At 34.6% G+C, this 18,624-nt stretch overlaps 1 protein-coding gene across 2 annotated transcripts in view; it reads left to right on the top strand.

Moving 5' to 3' along the window:
- ARAP2 (ArfGAP with RhoGAP domain, ankyrin repeat and PH domain 2) overlaps positions 1-18,624 on the top strand; it is a 159,002-nt gene that overhangs the window by 133,055 nt on the left and 7,323 nt on the right. For both annotated transcript variants that reach the window (XM_006918943.2, XM_015595043.2), the window contains 4 exons: positions 3,989-4,128; positions 11,583-11,665; positions 12,985-13,020; positions 14,961-15,024. In XM_006918943.2, the coding sequence (XP_006919005.1) occupies positions 3,989-4,128; positions 11,583-11,665; positions 12,985-13,020; positions 14,961-15,024 (323 nt within the window). The remainder of the gene's footprint in view (positions 1-3,988; positions 4,129-11,582; positions 11,666-12,984; positions 13,021-14,960; positions 15,025-18,624) is intronic.

Genomic DNA, 18,624 nt, shown 5'->3' on the forward strand with positions numbered 1-18,624 from the left:
CATGGAAACATCACATAACTCCCTCAAGGTGATCTGCTGGAAATTGGAGAAGCAGGCATTAGAGTCAGAATCTCTCCAAATCGAGCCATGTATTCTGGCATAAACAACTTACTATACTGAAATGAAGGCTAAATCAGACTTTAGTTTTTTTAACTCTTACAAATTCAATCTATAAATCATCAGAACTTTGGAAGTGTAGTCTTCATTGCGTAGTACAGACTCTGCAGTACCGAAAAGAATGTCTGTCCTCCATTAATTAAATAAGAGGTAACGTTCAGCTTGCTAGGTGCCAACAAGTATTGTCTGTCTCTCTCTGCCTCTCCTTCCCAAGATCCTGTCACCTCCTCCTTATATCAGTTATTTTATTGGGATTAGAGATGACTAGTTGGAAATTACTGTATTTGTATAAGAACTCGAGGTTTTCAAATAGTTTGGAAAAACTTTGCGGGGGGGATATTAGTTTTATTGTCCCAGTAATATATGTCTGTTCTATTTAAATAAATGTGGCCATTTTTTTTTTGGTTCATACATACATTTTTTTAAGGGCTTTTCTAATTAAAACAACAATACAACACAATATGACTAAGAATACTTATCTGTTTTCTCATCCAGTGTTAACTATAAAGACCCCTTACTAAACCCCAGCTGAGCCTGCCTCATCCTAGCAACCACCAAGAAGGAAGAGGGGTTTATGATTCCCCAGAGATAACATTGTGGTGGAATTTGATTGAAACGAAAGACAAAAGGGTAGTAAATGAAATTGTGCATAGTAGTATATACCCCAGAATCTTTCTATGAAGGAGTTAGGTGCTTTGAGAGTGCATTAAATCTTCAGATCTATTACACTATATAAAAAAAAAATCGGGTGGTTTCCCAAGTCACTTACTTAATGGCTTCTTTTTAGTACATTAATTATGTACTATAGCTGGTTCATTTTTCAATTTAAAGCAAATATACATGGTGTGCCCGTTTTTTAAAAATTCTTATTACATAGAAGTATTCCATGTGTAGTTACTTATATTATTACATCATGGCTACAATTTATAGCACGGACCATATGATATATGAACTCATTCTTTTTGATTGGATCAGAGGGATATTGAATGACTAGCAAGGGGTGTGGCTATGAAAACTGCTTATGTAGCATTAGAAATAACAGTGACATGATAGGAGTTCTGGCCAGAATCTCGAGAATAATAAAGCAGAGATCCCACTGAAAAGATCTGAGTAGAGGAAAGTTGAACTCCAGATCAAAAGGGACATGCAGTGTATAAAACTGGAATCCTGACATACTAGAGTTGAACTCAAACCTGGACAAGGTCTGGGCAGCAGGCATGGTGGACACAGCTGGCATGAACTTTGTACTGAACCAGATTCTTCAGGAACAAGGGAGCTTAATAGGCTTTCTGCCTAGGATGAGGTGGAGGAAGTGGAAATATAAGAGTTGAGGGACCAAGCAATACTGGCAAAGTTCGGGAAAGTGAATTATTGGAAACCGTTTAATTCATAACCTTCATTTTGTTACACACTGAGTCACACACGATGTCCCCCAACGTATGTTGCTTCATTTTGTCCCTTAAGTGGTGGGTAATTTTTCTACTTATTTTACATTTTTAGAGCAGACAAATTTAGTTGTGACAGGTTTTAGAAATTCTTTAAAATCCTCAACTTTATCATAGAATTTCATATTTCAGAGTTCTTTTTTTCTTCACTCCTCAACATATATTCCTCTCAGAGCCTCCCTCCTGAGTTCATTTATAGTGTATGCTCCCAGCTTTAGCTAAACTACTCAGTTACATGTGATGATTATTAAAATGAAGATCAGCACTATGCACTAGAGACACAAACAGTATCTTTTCCCTAAGCCTGTTTTTCTTTGACCAATGAGTGGTTTACCTAGACACTGGACATGAGATTATTACTAAAATTTGAAAGGTTTATTAATTTGTACAAAATTCTAAATGAAAAGTGTCCAATCAGAAGGTATAAATAGAATTTGGCTTAAGCAATATGTAATATCTATCGCACACTTCATAGTAATTTAATGCTTTTAAAAATGCTTTACCTATTTCTAAACCAACAATATTATAAATGCCTTTTTCTACTTTCCTATTCTAAATCAGCGGAATCACTAAGACCACCCAGTATTTTCTAAGTTGCTTACTGCACTTCTCTCAGGATATACAGTGTTCATTGTTTGTTAGCTCATGTTTAACTGTTATTTAACACTGCACTGCAAGAGCAGAGACCATCTCCATCTGGTTGACGCATATTACTACTTCCAAGTACATACTAAATCCTCAATAATTTATGAAGAAATGAATGATAGATGTAATATGAATTTCTCTGAATACTAGTTTTAGGTAATGTTATTTTTTTCCCTTGCTCTTCTAATTCTATTAAAATGTCTTCTTTCAAGTCTTTTAATTGGAAAAATGTTATTTTTTAATTTAAATAGTATTTAGCTATAAAATATATTTTTATGGAATTGAATATTAATTTGTACCATAGGACAATTTTAGCAGTATGTTATTCAGAAATTATTTTATAAAGTCACAAACTACCTAAGAAGAAGGTTTAGTAAAAGAATGTTACCTGTGGCTAGTATGTGTGTCATGAAAATCACTGGGGTTTGTTAATTACCTTTGTTTGTGGTTAGGATCAGTGATGTGATTAATCCTGGGAATTTCTCTTCCAGATAGTCATTCTGTGCTCACATTTGCATTATAAGGAACTATTTCTATTTTTAAACTATCTTTTATCTAATTATAATTATGAACATCTGTATATTTTTTTTTTCTGTATAAGTAAAGGTTTTTCCCAAACCAAGAGATTGTTAGGTTTAATACTAAGAGTTCTTTCTAAATTCATTCGAGTTATTTTATAAATTTCAAAACTATGCATGAATATTTTTAAATTGTATCATCTTAATACTATGAGGTTGCTAAAGGTCCTAGTCCTGATGGAGTTTCCTACCCCACATCTTTTGTGGACATTATCTGTGGGCCACAACAATCTGCAGGATGTGTCATCACTGCTTTTTCACAGGAAAAGCAGAAATTAACATCATAATGATAATGTCATATCTGTTTGGCTTCAGGATCCCTTTTCATAATTTTTCAGTTCTCAGATAGGCAGCTAATTGTCTACATTTTGAGGAAAATATTTTAGATGATTTATATTGATAAATTTATGCCTCAAATGTATAGAAATACAAATTTGGTGTTCTTATCAAAAAGTATTTTTTAATAGAATTAAAATGATTTCTAAGTGTGGAACACTAATACTATTGTATATAAAATATAATTGTTGTTAATTAAATGCTCTACTTTAGTAGTTTTGCTTTTTTACCCTTACCTCTTTCATAAAAGTCCTAGTAAGTACAGGAATTTCTCTAATGCCTTAAGAATTCCTAGATTCCTGAGTTAGAATTTCAGGAAAGGTTTCCCTCTTTACTTGTGTATTTGCATTGTTTATATATGAGAACTGTTAAAAATAAACACATTGTAAGTTGATTATATAATTTTAAATTGCCTAGTAGCCACATTAAAATAAGTAAATATATACAGGTGAAATTAATTTCACTATTATAGTTTACTTAAATGCACATATCCAAAATATAATCATTTCAACATGTAATCAGTATTATAAAATTATGATATTTTGACTTTTTTTTGTACTAAGTCTTTAAAATCTGGTGTATATTTTATACATACAGTACACTTCAGTTGAAACTGACCACATTTTAAGTGTTATTACCCATTAGCTATTTGGATAGTGTAGACAGGGCTATATATAGATCTAGTTAGTGGATCTATAACTTGTCCAACACTCCCCTCACACATGGTATTCCCAGAAATTAGCTGTAGGTTTTTTAATGGTAGGAAACATGTTATTACTTTACATTATCGAAACTGAAAATAGAGAAATGTTTTATGTTCTGTTCCCAATAAATGAAAATGTACCTAACTTACAATGTACTTTACAGAGAGGAGAGCCCTGGAAAGTATCAAAGAGGGAACCTTGAAAATCAAAGAAGAACCTTCTAAAATACTGTCTGGAAATAAGTTTCAAGAACGGTATTGTGTTTTACGTGATGGATATCTCTTTCTTTACAAGGATCCGAAGGTATTTGACTATGTAGTATTTGAATATATAAACATTTTTGTGTGGGTGTTAACATTATTTTATACTTCTGTCAGCTCTCTGTAGTCAATAAAATGCATAGTAAGCTGATGATTTCTTTCAGCCTCTGGGACATAACATTAATGTACTCAGGCAGGACACAGTAAAGAACTCCATCTGTGGCCTTTTTGATCACCTCACATTTTGAGGGGGCAGAGAATGACCTAAGTCCTGAAGAAAGGTCTAAAATGTGTTACGTAAACCAGCATATAAATCAGTATGTCAATCAATAAAATTAAGAGAATGTGCGATGATCTAAGATCTAAGGCAAAAGTGGCTTGAGTTTAGCTAATGGCAATTAATAAATACAAATTAAAACTGAGATACTATTTTAGTTGACTAAAATCAACTAAAATGACTCTTATATTAAGTCATTTTAGTTGATTTTAGTCAACTAATGTTGACAAGGATTTTGATTAACTAAAACTCTCATAAATTGCTAGTTGAAGGGTAAAAGTCACACAATCGCTGTGTAGAACTGTTTCAGTTTTTTGCTAAGGTTATTAGTACATCTACCCCATGACCCAGCAACTGTGTGCCTAGGTATCATGTCCACAAAAGCACTTGTTCAAGAATGTTCACATGCAGTTTTATTCATAAACACTGCAACCTGGAAATTTTCCAAGTGTCCATCAACAGGAGAATGATATATTCATTTACTGGAATACGGCTCAGCGGTAAATAAGTGAATACTAATGCATGCCACAACATGGATGAATCTTCAAATTCTTGTTGAGCAAAAGAAGCTTGACACAAAATAGTACCATTTGAGCCCGTCCACGAGAAGTCTAAGGTCAGGTAAAACCATTAATGGTGATATGAGTTAGAAAGTGTTTGCCTGGGGTGTGGAGAACATTTGCTGTGGAATTGCGAAGACAGTGAGTCAGTAGCATACTTCTTAGGATAGAAATAAATGTTCTCTACCTAGTTTTGGGTAGGAGATACACGGATGTATACAGTAACATCTCGTACTTCCTTGAGATTGAAGTAATAGCCACGCGATTTTAAATGTAGACTGACAGCAGGACTAGACACCTAGATGTCTCTAGGCCTTGTTATATTGAATTATAAAATCCACTTGAGTAAACTTGCATACTTTGCTTGCATACTTTGTGTGGCCCTTCATATATTCTGTCGTGGAGTCGTACAAAGAAAAACCAGGCGAGTAACGTCTGTTAATGTTATGAAGAACATTGTTAGGCAGCTTCCCAAAGCTCTATGGCTCCATTTCTGAGCTCTCCATATGCTTTGACCGCTTTCCTTGTATATATCCCCAGCAAGGACGCTTGCATATGTGGGCATAAATAGATCTTCATAGCCTTCCTACTTTGTGTATACATCTCACATTCACTTTTTTCAAAGACAGTGGAATATCCAGGCAAGAGGCTAGTAACACAGTACTGAAATCCGCAGCCCTTATCCCTCTATTAAGAGATCTGTATTATCTCTGCTGCTTGAACTCCCACTTTGTTATCCCATCTAACAGACTCAGCAAGGAATCTGTGGGTACTAAATGATGTTATAATTTATTATCATTCTTCAGTTTTTTCAGTAGGGAAACAGTGAACTTTGCAGAATTAAGGCACATAAGAATTTCGGTTATATGAACCGAACACATCCGATTTTCAGGTTCATGAACATGTAAGTTTGTGTCCACGAAAGTAAATGCTAGATTTCACAGCTGATTATTCTAGCCATCTAGATCTGAATCTGATCGAAATTTGTTTTTTGTCAACGGGTCACCACCTTGATCTTTATTACATTGAATTCTTTAATCCCCACCCTTCTGTATACACAATATGTTGGTTTAGGGTCACTTTTGCAGTTGTATATCTGCTTACGATATTTAAAATTATCAACCTGAAATGTTTAGTCCTGTTAAGGAATGGAGACTTTCATTGTGTAGCAGCAGCAGGTGGCTGCAAACAACTAGCAGTCAGTAGTAGTAGTAACGGCTGTGCAGTCTTAATAGCAGCAAGTAACATTCAAGGGATGACTATAGAAAGCAGAGTTCCATACAGTTTATTTGGATTATCCCATTTTTTTCTTTAACCTTATGAAATTGGTACTATTATTATTTCAACTTTACAGATTAAGAAATGGAGCCTACCAAGATATTACATAACTTGCCCAAGATGACATGGCCTGTAAGTGACAGAGTCAGAATTCATTCCCAGATGTTGAGTCCAAAGGCTCTGTGTAGGGACTTAATAAACAATGATTTTGTAATGTTTTAGCGAGGTGTTTTTTGCTGACAGAATGTCATTTAAAGAGAGTAAGTCTTTTTCATTTAAATAATACCAAATATTTTCAAATATGACAATCCATACAATTCAGTTTTTTATGGCGTTCACCCCAAGCTGATGTCAATTTTAAAATCTACCACAGGGAAGGCAGTTCCAGGAGAAGTGTCTTTTTCCTATGGATTTGTTTTTGTAAATGAAACAAGGAATCTCATATCCGTTAACGGAATATGTTTTAAGAACTTGTATATCTTTGAAAGGGTAATCCTGCTCAATCTAAAGTAATTCATATAAACTGGTAGACAGTGATAATATTGAGAACTTCTCTGAAAAAGTGCTTTTTCTGACATTTGAAATAACTTTTTCCCAGCTTTATTGAGGTATATAATTGGCAAAAAAAAAAATTATATATATTTACCTCGTACAGCATGGTTTGATATACATATGCATTGTGAAGTGATTATTACAATCAAGCTAATTAACATATCTTTTAGCTCACATAGATTTATTGTGAGTGTGTGATGAGAACAATTAAGATCTACTCTCAGCAGATTTCATGTGTATAATACAATATTAACTATAGTCACCATGCTGTATATTAGATCTCCAGAACTTATCCATACTGCATAACAGACTTTGTACCCTTTGACCCACATCTCTGCATCCTCCTCTCCCTTGAGCCCCTGGCAACCATTCTACTCTGCTTCTATGAATTTGACTTTTTTAGAGTCTACATATAAGTGAGATCATACAATATTAGTTAGACAATGCTCTTTAAGGACATTGAACACATTTATTATCACAGTGACCTCAGGTTATGGAATTATAGTCTACTAAGTGCTTGAAAGTTATGTTTGTACGTCTGTTGGAATAAATTAATGCAACCGATACTTTAATTTGCACATTAAGACAAGCAGATGAGAGACCTGCTGTTTTCCTTTAAGCTCAACTACTATTTTCAACATATGAATTTATTCTGCTGGATACTTTTTCATGTCTGTCCCTGTTAATATTAATGGTTGAATCATTGGCAATGTTAACTTTTCAAATGATTTTTTAGTAAATAACCAATAGTAACAATCTCCTAACTTATTTGAATAAATATTTGGTTCTGGTTTGGACAATTGCCGTTAATATATATGTGCTTGTATATATTTAGAAAATGATTTACTTAGAGGGAGTAAAAATTGCAAATTGGAAAATGTACTTAAAGAGACTGGTGTTAATTAGAGATAATTTATGAATGCTCATTAACAACAAATTAGACTAATACACAGGGGAAGATATATTTTGTTTAGAGAATTTTCCCTGCACAGAAAATGTTAATTAAAATGTTTTCAGACTTGATTTACATAAAAGGTGAGAAGTTTCGGAGAATATTACCATTATACTCTTAATGGTGTGAAAAAAGCAAATGGGTAAGGGGGGGTCGTTAAAAGTTGCATACACTAATAAGTAAATTCCTTTTAACCACAAGAATAACTTTTTAAGCACACTAATTGGCTTTGTTAAAAACTTTATTTTGAAATATATTGCCTAAAGGAACACATTAGAGACTTCATAACATGCCAGCATATTAAACTTTTTGAAAAATTCTTCAGAAAATACACATCCCAAAAAAGAGTTGTAATAAGCCAACAGTAAAGTTTTCTTGCCAAATGAGGTTTCTTTTTATAGAAGTTTCCATTAGGATCCTTATAGTTCCTCTTTATGCATATTCAGTTGAAAGATTGAAACTGAAAAAGCTTTCTTTCCACCATTGCTGATCTCTCAAATTCTATCCTCTTTTTTGGCAAGGAGGTAGGGGCAGGATATGGTATAAAGTAATGAGCTTACAAGTCAGGAGGGGCTTGGAAATCAGTTGTGTGACTTCAGACTCTCAATTTATTACCGAAAGTGCTTCAAAATGTAGGCAATCCTAGACTTACTCAGCAATGGCTTCTTAAAGGAGGACTGCCTAGTTCAGGCATAGAGCTTCTCATTCTCAAACAGTCAAGTCCCATCTTACCCACACTGCCGGAATTGCTGCCTCCTACCCTAACCTGCTGCCTCAGTTGGGGCTATGTCTGAGGGAACAGCAGTCTATGAGGAGGGATGTTAATTTCAGTTGTAATCTGTTTTAACTTTTGAAAAAGGTGGCCAGGAGTCTCCTCTGCTGTGCACGTTCTTAAGTTCTCTTCTCCTTGACTCTTTCCTGAATGGGACACTTACTACTTTATAATGCTATCTCACTGTTCTGCATTAGATAGTTCAAATTCATTAACATTCAGTAAAGTAGCAAACTAAAAAAAAAATCACTTCTCAAAAACCAGTCCTCAGTTAGCATAAAAAGTCAAAACATACGAACTACCAGAAAATGACATTAACAAGAAGTAGAGGTTTATATAAAACTATTGAACTTTACTTCTTGAAATAAAATTCATGTAAAGTATACTAATATTGGTTTATAGGTTTAAATTTTTTTCAAAATCCCAAAGGGAATAATTTTTAAAACTTGGCAAAAATGATTTGATAATTCATCTCAAAGGATGAACAGTTAAGAATACATGCAAAATGTTTTGGGGCATAAAAAGTAAAATAAATGTGAAGTATTTTCCATCTAACTATTAATATGTATAATAAAATGAAAGTAGCTTGCATAATATGATCCTGGCATAAAAATGAACAGAGATAGCAATGGTGCCATGAAGTCAGGTAAAATCCTTAATTGCATATATCACAATTTGTTTTTGATAAATATGCAACCATAAATCCATGTCTGAAGAAAAGTTTAATAAGTAGGATTGGGAAAATTGTTAACATAAAATTTCAGTTAAATTCTTATCTATACTGTATATAAAATATACCTTCCGGATTGACAAAAAAAAAAAAAAAATCAAGACTTTAAAAATAGCAACCCTTTAAGCTATATGACCAGGTAATTAAGTAAACAGCAAAATTAAGGCAAACAGCAATTTGGGTAGAATATTTCAATTAAAAATTAAAAAGACAAAGCAATTTCATGTTTAATATGTAAATAACTAATGAAACAAATAAGATGTGGATAAATTGTTGACCAAATCAAAGCAGAAAATTGATAGCAAATACATGAATATACATTTAACTGAATGTCCCTATCATTTTAGCCAAAACTTTGTTCTTAATCTTTGACCCAGTGATTCCATTTCTAGAAATCTAGCTATAAAGGGAAAAACATCCAAGAAAAATTTTTTTCAATTATCTACCATTATAATAATAACAAACATTAATAATAGTGACTAGGAGTAAATCCACCATGTAAATTCTAGGCTGCCACAGGGGTCATCGGTCACCCAAGTATAATTCCTGATCCTTTTCCTGCTTGTTCTTCCCTCTATATTTCCTCTATATTTTTCTAACCTGTATTCTCCATGGAAACCAAGTTTTTATTTTATAAACATATTTTCCACTCTTCAAATTTGGCTGCTTTCATAAAGAACAGATTTCATAGTAAGAGTTTGTTTTATGGAACTTAGTACTGATTGGAGCTTCATATTTGCTAAATAGGCTTTTGTGCATTGTCTTAGGATCCTAACACCTTATCTATATTGCTATTTCTATGAAGCAACATGTTTTAAATTTATAATAATAGCTGTAATAATTTCCTGCATGCTTACTATATGCCAGTTACTAGATTAAACCCTTTTAGTAATTTTTTAAATTGAATCTGTACAATAATCCTTCACAGTAACCCTTTACTTTCTCGTTTAATCTTCATAATAACCCAATGAGAGAGTCAATATTTTTATTATCCCTGTTTACAAACAAGAAATAAAGGCCAAGAGAATATGAGGTCACAAACTAGTAAGTAGGAATACAGATTTTCACCCAGGTCTCTGACACTTAGCCCTGGATCTTAGTTATAAAAGCTATCTGCCTGCCAGTTTAAAACAAGAAAATTTTTTGAGAATTTTGAGGCTATGGGGACTACTTATTAATAATTATTTCCATGGCTATTATCTTCATAAAATCTATTTCTGGGTATCTAAGGATAAATAATATGTGTGTTTTGGTATTTTTTAAATTATAATGATTTAAGTTTTGCTTCTGTTAGACAACTTTCCTGATGGTCTGTATTCAAGGACTAAAACTTTTTTGAATATTATTCACAAATAGGTCGGGATATGTATGGAGAATGTATAATTAATCTAAAGCAAATGTATGTAAATTTTTTTTTAGTCTACTTTCATGAATTAGTGAAAATTTTCATTAACATGGATGGATATTTGAGATAGTTCAGTATGTGCCCATATAGGTTCATAGTATGTTTTCCATAATTCTGAAATTCAAAAAGTATAGGAAATCGCAACGTAAAGCCTGACCCAAACCAACATGAAGATATTTGTCTTAGTTCAGGCTGTTGTAACCAAGCACCATACATAGACTGGGTGGCTTATAAATAACAGGAATTTTCTCACAGTTCTGGAGGCCGGACATCGAGATCAGTGTGCCAGCGCCGTCAGGTTCAGTGAGGGCCTAATTTAGGTTGTAGACTGCTGGCTTCTCTTTCTTTTTTCACATGGAGGAAAGAGAAGGAGCTGGCCAGCTCTCTGGACCCTTTTTATAAAGGAATCGACCCCTTTCATGGGGCCCCACCCTCATGACCTAATGACCTCCCAAAGGCCCCACCTCCAAACACCATCACATTGGGGATTAGATTTCAGTGTATAAATTTGGGGGATACAGACATTCAGTCTATATTTATAGCCTTTATTTAGCTCACATTATATGAAATGTCATGTATTTTAATATGGAAATATGAATATATTTGAATACAGGGTGCTGCTCCAGATAATATTAGTGGTGTGGTGGAGTTACATAACATACTGCTTATACATTGTATTTTTAAAATATGAAAAATTATCAGTTCCGATATACATCTGGTCCCAGGTATTTTGAGTACAGGATTATTGTGTGTGTGTTTAAATACACATATACACACATATATCAGCATACATATATATCCAAAATTATTTCAATTAATAACATTGTAATCAAAACAATATTTTAAAACTTGTTATTTCTAAAACAGTGGAGAAACTAAACAATTCTAAACCCAATCATTAACATTCAAGCCAAATACAAGGATATTTATAAAAATCTGTTTAATTACCTATAATTTCGTTTTTCTTACAGAGTAGTAAATATGACAAAATGTTTTCTCTCAGTTCAATGAAGTTTTATCTTGGAGTGAAAAAGAAAATGAAGCCTCCAACAAGGTAAACCTTGACAGTGAAGGGTGGTTGAAAAGTTATGGGGAAAGACTGTTAAAGGATTTAGGGATCAGTGGCATTAGTCTAACTTCTTATAACTTAAGCTTAGATAGATTCCTTAAGTTGCCAGAGGACCGATTGGCAGATCAGGAGAACCTGTGTGGGTAGATGAGGGATGATGTTCCCACTGAAGTCGAGCTCTTGGGTGATTGCATGACCCTTTTGTAAAATAAATCCCCAGAAGGCCCTGTTCATTGGGAAACACACGAGTTTCTCTATATCCTGTTCCTTACTCAGTCACAACCTGAGGACATAAGGAATGTCTCAAGTAAGTCTACACACAGGACAGTAGATGCTGCCTTCCAGACTCCTGATGCTTGGCTTTTAGAATGTCTTGTTCCTGGCTCTATAATTTGCCCATTTTGCTTTGCCAAATTTGGCAGTAAATTCACAGCACATAGATGGTAGAGAGGAAGTAGAATCCTCTTATACATCATGTTCCTCTTTAACACTTGACTCAACACAGCATTTGATTTATACCATTCTTATCACAAATTACTTTGGTTAGCTAATTAATGTTTGTATTTGCACTTGTCGCATGAAATATCATTTTAATGAACTTTGAGATTCTGTTACTTAAAATTTTCTCACTTTTGCCTCCATGCTTAATTTTAAGTCCAGCACATATATATCTGTGTAGCAATTGGCATATTTTTTAATTTCTCACAATATCAGCAGGCCGTTGTGTATCTCATGTTGGCCATTTTCCTGGATGTCGGCCCTTACTCAGCCAAGAATATCTTCTGAGAGATTTCCCCCATGCCTGATGACATCACAAGGCTCCTTCCCTCTGTCTCCCTTCTGCATATTTAAATTTGTAGCCAAATCCCTGAACATTTATCATTTGCCTCTAGATAAATCATAACCATTGAATCATGACTTAAGAGTATCAATTCTGTTATGCATTCTCACCAATAAATATCACCTCCTTAACTCTTTTCCTATTTGCCCCGAGATAACCTGCGGATTACAGTCTTAACCTTACCCCTAAAGTTTGCCATGAAATACCTCACTTTTATTATTTTCACGTCACTCTAGTACATCAATAGTCTTTGGAAACAAATGACATCATTCTGTTTATAGCATTCCTTTATAGTAGTTCAATCGCTGAAAATGTCATATCCTAAAAAACAACATTCCTATGCGAGCTGCAGTTTTTTTTTTCCTAAACGGGGAATAGGGTTAACATCTGATCCTGTTTTCTAGTTTTGTAAAATTTATCATTTTTAATATGTATGTGCTTTATTTTTTCCCTTGTGACGCAGTTGGGGATTGACAGCATATTCTGAGAAACATCACTGGTAAGTTAACAACTGGCAGTTTGGGATTTGATATTTTGATGATAACTTCAGTAAATGAATAATGTTGTGATTTGGCAGATCTACAGACAGAAAGTTTCACCTAAGTGACATTAAAATCTTTTCTCAATACTTTGTCTAAGAAGAGGAAAATAGATTTGCTTCAGGATTAAGATCCATTTCAATCCCATTTACCTTATTCGCCAATGTCTCTTAAGAGACACTACATCTAATTTCTTCCTAGTTATTATATGAGTGTTGAATCTCAGTTTTTATGGGATAAGCAGGCAAAATTCGGGTTTAAATAAGGGATAAGAACTAGCCAAAACTCAGTTTTAAAAAAATCTTGGTCTCAAACCTATTCTTTCCATATATGTACTTTTTTTCACTTGATGTCACCAGGATGTAGCCCCTCTCCTGAGAGGTTGTACTACAAGTCTCCTCTCTCTCAGCAGCCTGTGTGTAATCAGTCACTAAAGCATACCAGATGTGTCTCTTCAGTAGCTCTCCGACTCACCCACACCCCTGTATCCTCGGGGCCATGCCTTCATTCATCTGCCTGAAACATTCTAGAAGTCCTAAGTGTTCTTTTTAATGCCTTCTTTGCTTTTATCTTCTAGTACACTCTCCACTCAGCCACCCAAGAGACTTTCTAAATTTATTATGTGTCTTTCCTGCTTTAAAACTTTTCTGTGAATCCTGTTACCTACAGGATAAACTACAGAATTGTTGGCATGGGTTCCATCAGCTTCATCCCCACGACTTTTCCTTTTTACTTAATAATAAAACAATGTGTCTTTAATTTACCAGACATGCCTTGCTGCTTCATATCTACATGTTTAATATATGTGGAGCCCTTACTGAGTTGCCTTCTATACTGTATGCTGCTCCCTTCCCTTATCACCCCATTCTCTTCCTGATCTGGTAGATTCAACTATCCTTCATTCAAATCGTAGCTCAGATGCCCCAAAAGTCGTATGAAATAACACTCACCTCTAATTATTATTTATGTTTTCTTTGTATCTACAGCGTTTTGTACACATGGGTGTGCAATTAAAATGATTTGTAGAGAAGAGTTTTCTTGTACTGGTAATGGGAAAGGACAATGTCTTTATGAGAATCTAATGAAAGAAGCAAGAATATTTCAGAAATTTTAGCATTTTTCTAAATTGTTTTTAATGGAGGAATACAAAAAAATGTAGTTAACATTAAAATGTCCATTTTCTCATTTTAACATCAGTCAAAAAATTTTCATCTTATAGGAAATAGCCTCTGTCTCATCCCCAAGTGTGCTGTTTCTATTGTGTGTTCAGCTTTCTTTTTTTCTCACTGTGTTTTATTTGTTTACATGTCTGGGTTCCCTCATGGACTATGTGAACCTTGAGGGTAAGATCTCTGTTATGTATAGGTTTTCAATAAAAAGTTACTGAATCAGTGTTGTTGGACATGCAATGGTTTTTTATTTAATTTATTTTTCATGAGTCTTGTGAGTTTTAATGTTTATCATCATAATGATAGAGACTGTCTTAGACTTTTTTTTACATCTGCTGTTAAGAAAACATGCACATATTTCTCTTCTCAGGCTCGGAGTTTCTGGGGAAAAATAGTTCACCATCATGCACCTGAGAAAGCAAATGACATTGACTTTTCCACCTTTCCAAAAATATTGCCAATTTTTGTTCAGCAGTTATCAAAACATTTAGATATATTTTATTTAAACTAGCATATTTAAATTAGTAGTATATTTACACTATTATTTTAATATTATATACTTAACAGAAGCCTGAAGCAACTTGTACTGAAATGCTCCCATTTTGATTGCATTAAATTATTAATCGGAGAACCCCAAAGGGGTTTCTGATCACATAATCACCAAAACAGATAGACTGGAGAATAGTGCATTGTCTTCTTGAATTATGTATTTTATAAACCTTGTTTTGCAGGCACCTGTGTTGTGATAGTTTACAAACTCAGATGGAGTGGATGGCCAGTGTCTTTATTGCCCAGGTATGATACCTGTTTCAGCTGTCTAGGGAAGTGTAATAACGGCTTATAGGAAATGTTAGATTGGTGGTGATTTTCTGGTAACATTTAATGAGTTCTATGCATATACTTTTATTTTCTCATTTGTATATTTTTAATAGATGAGAATCAAGATTTATCGACTGCTCTTTTGTAAGAGAGTTTACTTTCTTTGTTGAAGCTTCTTTTTAGCCAGCCCAGCAGCTCCTAAGCTTAGGAGAGGTGTATTGCTTCAAGACAATAGGATAAGAAACGAGGCCTTGTCTAAACTGCTATCCTGCCGGAGTCCCACACTGATCTTCATTTAGCAAAGTGTGCTGTTTTCTCTTTTGTTTTTCTTGTGAGCTCCTATTCTCCCCACCCCTGCCAATCCAGAAACAAGGACAGGAACCTACATTTCTTTAATACTTATAATGTTCTAGGTACTTCAAAGAGTTAACTCCCATATTCCTTGCAACAGACCATGCATGGCATTGCTTATAGATGAGGGAATGAAGGTTAACAAAGGTTCCATCATTTACTCAAGACCATACATTAAGTTAGTGCTTTAAACCCAGAAGTGCCAGAGGCAAACCCATCTACTCAATTCCCCATTCAGTCTCCTCCATGGAGGACTCACTTTCGGGGAAGGTTTCAGTAGTCTCATTAATAGAATTGGTTTTTTCCCCAACTTTGGCTGAATTCCCAGCAATGCTTCCCACAAGAACATTGACATTCACTGGTAACGATTAAGTTGCCACTCTTTATTACTGAAGATGTACTTCCCTGTTTCTCTTACAAATGAGAAGTTAATTCACCCCCAAATCTGGTCATTTGTTTTGAAAACCATTTTTCTGTGTTCATTTAATTAACCTCTCCAGTGGTTAATAAACACTGTTCTTCTCAGCCCGATGCTGCTATTACTACCTGGGAATATATTTACAAAAAAAGACTGGTTGCTAACTTTTTAGTGACTATTCTTTTTGTGTGTGCGACTGATTAAAAATTCAGATATTCAAGTCCTACATTAAAAACTAAGATTTGAAGTATTTTAGTAAAGTTGGGACCACAGTTGAAAACTGTTACAGTGTCTGTTCATGGTGCATCTAAGTTGATTTTTTTGTTTTAATAATTGGAGTCAGTCGACTCTGTAGTTGAAAACAAAGGTATAAAAAGCCAAGAAGCAGAGCTTGCTCACAAGACCAGGTTATTTCTTCCCTCCTCACCATCCTTTGCTGTCTTGGCCCCAGAGATTCAGCCTGATTTCCTTTCCATTTCTTAGGATTCATGTAAACATAGAGTTCCTTTTGAATTTAAGGACTTAATGGCTCACCTCCATAAGGAAACAGGAAAATAGCAAATGTTAATTTATGTGTCAACACATACCCACAAATCAACAGTAAGTGCCCTTTACAATTAGTCTTTCTGGTGCCTAGAAGTCTTTTCTCTCACCCATCCCCATCCTCACCCCGGCCTCAGAAGTCCTCTAGGTTGCAGCTTACATGTCACATTCTCAGAAACACTCCCATTTTCCAATGAGACTTTTAGGCTGTGGGAATACTTGACATCCTGTGCTTCAACATTGTAACACTAATTAAAAAGCATTTGTGTATTTAGAGTTGCCATTCCTGTCTTTCCTAATACAATGTAAACTCCATGAGAAGAAGGACTCTGTCAGTCTTATTAGACCTGAATGTAATCAGCATCATGGAACCCAATGCCCTTTATAAAGTATGTGCTCAATTAGTACATATAAAAGAAGAGAGAAGAAAGTAATCTGATAAAATTTCAAATAGATATTAGTGTGATAAAGTAAAATAATGAATAAGTACAATACGCAAGAGAAAGGAAAGCCAGCGTGACTGAGGTATGGGAGGGCACTAATTGAGAAAAGTTCTCAGGGAATCCCTTTCTGAGTAGCTGAGAGATGTGTCTGAAAGGAGGAGCGAGTCATGCAGGTATGCAGTAAGGGTTGGGGTGGGGGGACATATTTCGGAGATAGGGGCCAGCAAAGGCCCAAGATGTCATAATTTCGGCTTATTCCATGAACATCATGAAGGCTTATGTGAGAGAGGACATAAGAGATGAAGATGGGACAGATCATATAGTCCCACTTTAGGAGTTTTCATGGGAAGGATATATAATCAGATTTATATTAATTGAAAAATAATTTTGGTTACTTTGTTGAGGCTACATTATAGGGGAGGTCAAAGATGGAAGCAGGAAAAGCAGCAATGTGGAAGAAAATAAGCTCAGACTCGTGTTATGACAGTGTTATCTGTTAAGACGTATTTAGATTCAAGAATATTTAAAGGTAGAGCCAATAAGGCTTGAAGATTGATAGGCTATAGAAGTTTGAAAGGAGGAGAAATCAAGGGAAGAGTCCTAATTTTTTGGCCTTGGGGAACTGGTAAATGTAGGTGGCATTACCAGAGATGCAGAAAAAAACAGTTCTGTTTTGGCCACATGAAATTTGAGATGCCTATAAGACATACAAATGGATATGCTGAGTAGCAGGTCGGATGTATGGATCAAAAACCCAGGAAAGTTTATGCCTGAAATGTAGATTTGGGGGAAGTCAGTATTTAGATTGTATATAAAGCCAGGGTTTGGGTAAGATTGAGAGAGACTGAGAAGGGGAGAGGGGTTGTACGAGGGGAAAGAGATGATTGACAAATAAGCCATGGGACATAACAAATTTGAAGGTCAGGTATAACAGAAAAAAAAAAGCAAAAGAAGTAAGAAGTGTTGAGGACAGAGGAAAAAGCAGGTGATAGATACAAAATATTCTATCAAGGAAATTGCTATGTAGATAAATGAGGCTGTGATTAGATAGAAACGAGAGATCAGGGTCAGAAAGTGAGTGGCAGACCCGTGTTCATTGCAGCATTATTCACCATAGCCAAGGTGTGGAAACTACCTAAGTGTTGACAGATAAATGGGTCAAGAATATGTGGTGTATATATATAATAGAATATTATTCAGCCTTGAAAAAGAAGGAAACCCTATCTTTTGCAATAGCATGGATTAACCTGGAGGGCATTATACCAAGTGAAGTAAGCCAGACAGAATAAGACAAATACTGCATGGTATCACTTCTATGTGGAGTCTAAAAAAAAAGTCAAACTCATAGAAACAGAGTGGAAAAGTGATTGCTGGGAGAAATAGGGAGATTGGTAAAAAGGTACAAAACTTGCGGTTATAAGGTGACTAAGGTCTGAGGATCTAATGTATAACATGGTGACTATAGTTGATAACACTCTATTGTATAATTTAAAGTTAAGAAAGTAAAACTTAAATCTTCTCACCAAACAAAAATAGGTAAATAGCTGATGAATGTGTTAATTGACTTGATGGAGGGAAATCCTTTCATAATATTATACATATATCAAATCATCACATTGTATACTTTAGATATCTTACAGTTTTGTCAGTTATACTTCAGCAAAGCTGTGGGAAAAGAAAGGAGACAGAAATGAAGATTTGAGGTGTGATCATTGGTTATAATAATGAAAGTGTGATTCTCAGCTGTATGATCCATGCAGTGTAACTTTTGAAGTGACACATAACTATAAATGTCACAACTTAGATCTAATATTATTGCTG

Source organism: Pteropus alecto, unplaced genomic scaffold (genome assembly GCF_000325575.1).
Source record: "Pteropus alecto unplaced genomic scaffold, ASM32557v1 scaffold5, whole genome shotgun sequence".
NCBI classification, from domain to species: Eukaryota; Metazoa; Chordata; class Mammalia; order Chiroptera; family Pteropodidae; genus Pteropus; species Pteropus alecto.